Raw genomic sequence first — 5307 nt, forward strand, 5'->3', positions numbered from 1 at the left:
TGACAATGAGCTTTCAATTGTTTTATTTATTAATAATATACGGATATGGATGTGACCCCGGTCATACTGCTTGGTGTTGAAAATAGAAATTCTCCTCCCCATGAAAACCATGTGCAGCCATGGCCTGGGCGGACCATGGAGCAGAAGACCAAGTGTCATGGTCCAAAATACTGTCCGAGTGGATGATATATGAGGGGAGGGAGAGCGGTCCAAAATACAACGTCAACGTCAACGAGCTTACCGTGTGATTTTCGACAGCCCTTGCCGCAACAACTCGAACCTCCCGTTTAAGCGAGCCTTCACTCATGGTACCTTCAGAACTGTTGGCGCACTGTGCCATGGTTTTTATTCAATCCTGCCAGAGCCAGAAATTAGAGCCAGAACCGAGAACTAGTTCAGGATGTCGTGACTTGTGTCTGCTTCCGTCCGCAGAAAACAAGTAATGTCGAGCGCCATGTTTACATTGGCTCAGAAATATCAATAGAGGGCGCTATATTTATCAATCTGATGTCTGCGCCTGGCAACACTGTGTGTCAACAAGTTTTTTGTTGTGCATGAGCGAAAAGTGTTCGACGTTTTCCTGCAAATTTCGTGAATAAAGTTATCAAAAATGGCTGTTCCAAGACAAAGTGAAGCTCAGGAGTACATAGAGAAGCAGAGAATAATGGAACTGTTTGATAACATTACAGCTCAGCTTGTTTTTCATAGACCAGGTATGAGATGACAAAATTTACTTGAAAAAGTGTTTACTTTTATTTTTAGTCCGAAATATCAAGTTAAAAAACAAACAACAAGGGATACTGTGGGTAAAATAGTTTGGGTTGAACTATCATATTGACTAGAGTGAACTTACTTGAACTTACTTGAACTTACTTGAATCCACCGACACCATCACACAACTGGGGAGGAGACGGTGGTTCTGGTTACTGGGGCAGACAGCTTAGAAAAGCTTATGTAGAGCCCCCCGACGTTCTTTAGGAATTTATCCACATGTCCCTTGAAAATGTTCACACTTGAAGCTTCAATTGAGTGGGAGTATCATTGGCGGTCACCCCATTTTGTTAGCATCTTTGTTCTCCTCCGTGAGATTTTAATGCAGAGATCAGAGATGTGTCTTTTTGGGGCTTTGCAAAATGAAAATGACCTTGACTTGCCCTCATGGTCTTATTAAGTCTTAAATTAAAGACAAAAATTCAGAGACTGGCTGTCATTAACAAAAGTTTGCGTCTCGCGTTGCTCGATTAAAACAAAATATAAATTCAACACCATAAGCTTATGGTTAGTGTTTTTACTAGAGAGTTCTAAAATCAGTTAATAAGTAAGGATGTAATATAGGAAGACAAATCTAAGTTGCGATAGCGTAACCCTCCTATATCGCCCGTCTATCGCAACTAGACAAATCTAAGCCTGTTTTTGCAAGTCAATAAATAAATGCAATTGTTGCTTCACCACTTTGGGTCTGGTCTATTTTTTGTGTGCTGATAATGTAGGTACATTTAATGGAATGCCACTCATTTGCCTTCAAAAGTTTGGAATTAACAAGCAGTTCTCAAAAAGTATTTATAACTGGGGCGCTGTACTCCTTTTTTCGAAATGTTGTCATTATTGCAACAGATAATGACAACTCCTTTTTTCGAAATGTTGTCATTATCGCAACAGATAATGACAACATTTCGAAAAAAGGAGTAATAACAAAATTTTTAAAAAGGAGTACAGTTTGTTACTGGGTCTACTGTTGCATTAACTTTGAATTCTTTTGGCAGATAATCCCAAGACCTTCATGATTGACTATGTGGAGAAACTTAAAGAATCCAGAACAACGCAACTTGACTTCCCGTGTCTGTTTGACGAGTCCAATATTGAGTCTGTTTTTGGAATGCTGGATCCGACTAAGAAAGGATTCATAACATCAGAACAGTACAAAGAATGTAAGTATTGAACTCAACCAAGTATGGGACATTCAAATTTGCTGGTTTACATGCCTGGAATAACACACAGGCCATGGGCTCCATTGCCCCTAGTCTTGTCTTTGGTGCCCCTTCAAAGTTGCCCATTGACTTGAAGATTTCCCATTTTTCTTCATCGTGTCCTTCCTGTTTTATATGGTGTCCCTCCAGTGGTCCGCACATAGGATGGCAACGTGGTTTGCAGCGGAAAGGTCATTGGCTGTGAAAAGTGAATGAAGTTGTCGACACCACAGGAGATGGCTCATGGTCTGCTTCTCCCCACATTCCCAGGTGTCTGAGTCGGTTTGCAACCGTTGGAAGTGCCATTTGAAAAATGAATAATGGCGTTGCCCTTTCAAAGATGAAAGAGACAGGCCTGAGTACATATGCACTCATTTATTTTAAGAATCCATCGTCAGAATGAAACCAACCCAAGTAATCATTTTTTCTCTCATATTATTTTTCTTTATTTCAATATTTTGACAATATTTTCAAATCATCCATGTAAAATTTGGAAGAATTGAATGCATTTATTTACACCAACTTTGTTTTGTCCTTCCCCACATCAGCAACCCAAACTCTTGGCTGTGATAATGTTGATCCCAGTCCAGCTGGCTCCGACATGGACATGATTACACAAGATACCTTCAGAAGAGAAGTGTAAGTCAACAACGCAAAACAAATAAAGCAAATCACTGTAGGATTTGAACTGCCTCTAGCTACCAGGCAATCTCGGTGGTCTAGTTGGTAAGACACTGCACTAGATGCAAAGTTTGTAGGTTCGAATCCCACCCGAGTAATATGCCTGTGATTTTGTTCACATTGCTCAGGAAAGTACTGAGTATACAGTGCTTAACTCACATCGGTGTATACAATGGGTAAAACCAAGATTAATAGAACCACTGTTGGTCTCACTTATTAGTTTCTGTGTTTAAGGCTTCGAGCTGCCATTTTTCTGAAGTCTTTGTGCTGACCAAAACATAGAACTGTCTATTCTATTATAAAAAGAACATTTTTTATTCAGAGAGATTTTTATGGTCCCATATGACTGTATGCTTTTTTTCGGAAAGTGCAAGGGCAACAAGGCATTTTCTCCTTGGCATAAAAAGCACCCTATGAGGAAATTGTAAATTTGTTGGAGCAATCGCCTTCATTGTCACTGTGAAAGATCAGGCCTCGGGTCCCATCACAACAGACTGTCTCCGCTCATGTGTACTTTAAACTTTGTGTGATCTATTTTTTGCCTCAAACATTATTTTGTGTTTCGCCTGCAGAAAAACTGGTTTAAAGAAAGCGTCAGCAACATTTGAGCAAGTTTAGAGAAGTGTGGTGCCTGTACATCAGTGGATAGAAGTCAGCAATACTTGACCAATGGCAGGCCTAGAAATAACCCATGGCACCCACAGCAATTGCCATGGTGCCCTATTCTTTTGCTGTGGTGCCCTGTGCAAGGTTCCCGTACAAATTTACATTTTCATCATAGAGATGCCCTTACCATGGGGGAATTGCTGTGCCCCTTCAGAAGTAAAGTTCAAGGCCTTGCAATGGGGCGTAATAATAGGGTATCTATTGTATGTTGAGATCACTCTGCCTGGCTGAAATCCTTCATGCAGCCTCAATCCTTAGCTGTCAGGAAATCATTGGAGGGGAGGGGAATGCGGGTTACAGCGGGTTATCAATATTTCTTCAACATTATTTATTCTTTGGTCGTTGTGAAACCTAGTTTGGCAAAGATTTAGACCCCACAACCTTGTGACTACTGTACAATTTTTGTTAAATCTTTGACAACAAAATTATTCAGCAAGAATAGTTTATGTCTCAACATTGGAGAGGTTTCGTAGGCGTGCGGATACAGATTCAGATGAGGATATGATAACCGTATCCGTTGGCCGCGTGTTGGATTTTGTTTCGCAAACTATAGGTATGTTTCACTTGAGTGCGCTCGCATTCATCATGAGTGTTTTTCTGACAAACATGACCGATAGAGACCCTGTGTTTTTTACACTGCATTTTCTCATCGTTTTGCTTGCAAATGACTAACAATTTGTTATCTATGTCAAGCATGATACCATTGAAAGCAATTCCATGGGAAATGTTTTTGATCTGGGACAAAAATACAACTAAAAGTCTGCAATACAGTATCCGCTTTTCTACAACGTGTATGTACAGCGTGTGCAAAATACGATAGTAGCGGATACGCGTCACATGAACAAACAAAGTGTCGTCGTATCTGTATCTGTATCCGTACACTTGCGAAACCTCTCTATTGTTATAATAGAGTTACTCGTAACATTGAATAACAAACAACTTGGTCTTCCCATGGAGATACTTGGTCTTCCTAATTTCTATGAAAGCTTGCTATGTAATCCAAAGGTGTTCCAAAATATTCATTATTGAAATTGAGTTGTAAAAATTGTAAATAAAAACTTACTTGAAACAGTGAAAGATGAGAAATAATTAGCCTTTTCACTTATTTGTTGTTCAGTCAGTCTGTGTGTACAGGTATTAGAAGTTTAAAGAGACTGTGTTGTCATAAACTAAGCTGGCCTGTGGTTGTACATGTATTAGACCCTTCCCATGAAGTATGTTAAAGGAACACGTTGCCTTGGATCGGTCGAGTTGGTCTTTGAAAAGCATTTGTAACCGTAAAAAAAAAAAAAATGCATATGATTAGAAAGATATTTTAAAAGTAGAATATAATGATCCATACAAGTATCACTCAAAATTGCTTGGTTTTCCATTTACCTCGTTGACTAACACGGTTGGCCATTTATGCGAGTCAAATTGTTTTGCTCCCATAAATGGCCGACCGTGTTAGTTCGCAAAGTAAAGGAAAACCACGCAATTTGGAGGGTAAATTTGTGTGGATCGTTGTATTCTACTTATAAATCATCTTTCTAACCGTATGCTTTTTATAACAAACGGTTACAAACGTTTTTCAAAGACAAACTCGACCGATCCAAGGCAATGTGTTCCTTTAACTGCAAATAGCATGTGCGCACTAACAGTTTGGTTGGCAAAATGAGGGCACATCACCCTGTTTTGTATGCGGCGAATTGTCTGCTTAGTGCACATCTCTACTGCGTTTGCCAACCAGAAGGGTCTATATGCATGCGCGAATGTAATTAGCATATTTCATGGGAAGGGTCTACTATGAACTCTCGCTCAGACACGGCAAGCGCGAATACCCTCCCACCATATAATTTCTATAAAGAGACAGATAAAGAGTACAGGTGCGCGTGCAGTAACTGGCGAGTGTGTCCCCCCCCCCCCCACCCGAAATACCAACAACAATAAACTTGTAGGGCAAACCATATGCGCGTCTTAACGCGTACATCAATGAAGCACACAGCAGTCCAGG

General features: G+C 40.1%; 2 protein-coding genes across 3 annotated transcripts in view; one reads left to right on the forward strand and one right to left on the reverse strand.

Moving 5' to 3' along the window:
* LOC139950768 (nischarin-like) overlaps positions 1-458 on the reverse strand; it is a 33086-nt gene extending 32628 nt beyond the window's left edge. For both annotated transcript variants that reach the window (XM_071949581.1, XM_071949573.1), the window contains exon 1: positions 242-458. In XM_071949581.1, the coding sequence (XP_071805682.1) occupies positions 242-340 (99 nt within the window). In that variant the 5' untranslated portion in view covers positions 341-458. The remainder of the gene's footprint in view (positions 1-241) is intronic.
* A 52-nt stretch (positions 459-510) lies between these two features.
* On the forward strand, positions 511-3716 carry LOC139950787 (EF-hand calcium-binding domain-containing protein 10-like). The gene is made up of 4 exons (XM_071949599.1): positions 511-713; positions 1764-1928; positions 2516-2606; positions 3221-3716. Exons 1-4 carry the CDS (start codon positions 611-613, stop codon positions 3264-3266), a joined length of 405 nt encoding a protein of 134 aa, XP_071805700.1. The 5' UTR covers positions 511-610; the 3' UTR covers positions 3267-3716.
* Positions 3717-5307: the final 1591 nt, after the last annotated feature.

This window comes from Asterias amurensis, chromosome 2, assembly GCF_032118995.1.
Source record: "Asterias amurensis chromosome 2, ASM3211899v1".
NCBI classification, from domain to species: domain Eukaryota; kingdom Metazoa; phylum Echinodermata; class Asteroidea; order Forcipulatida; family Asteriidae; genus Asterias; species Asterias amurensis.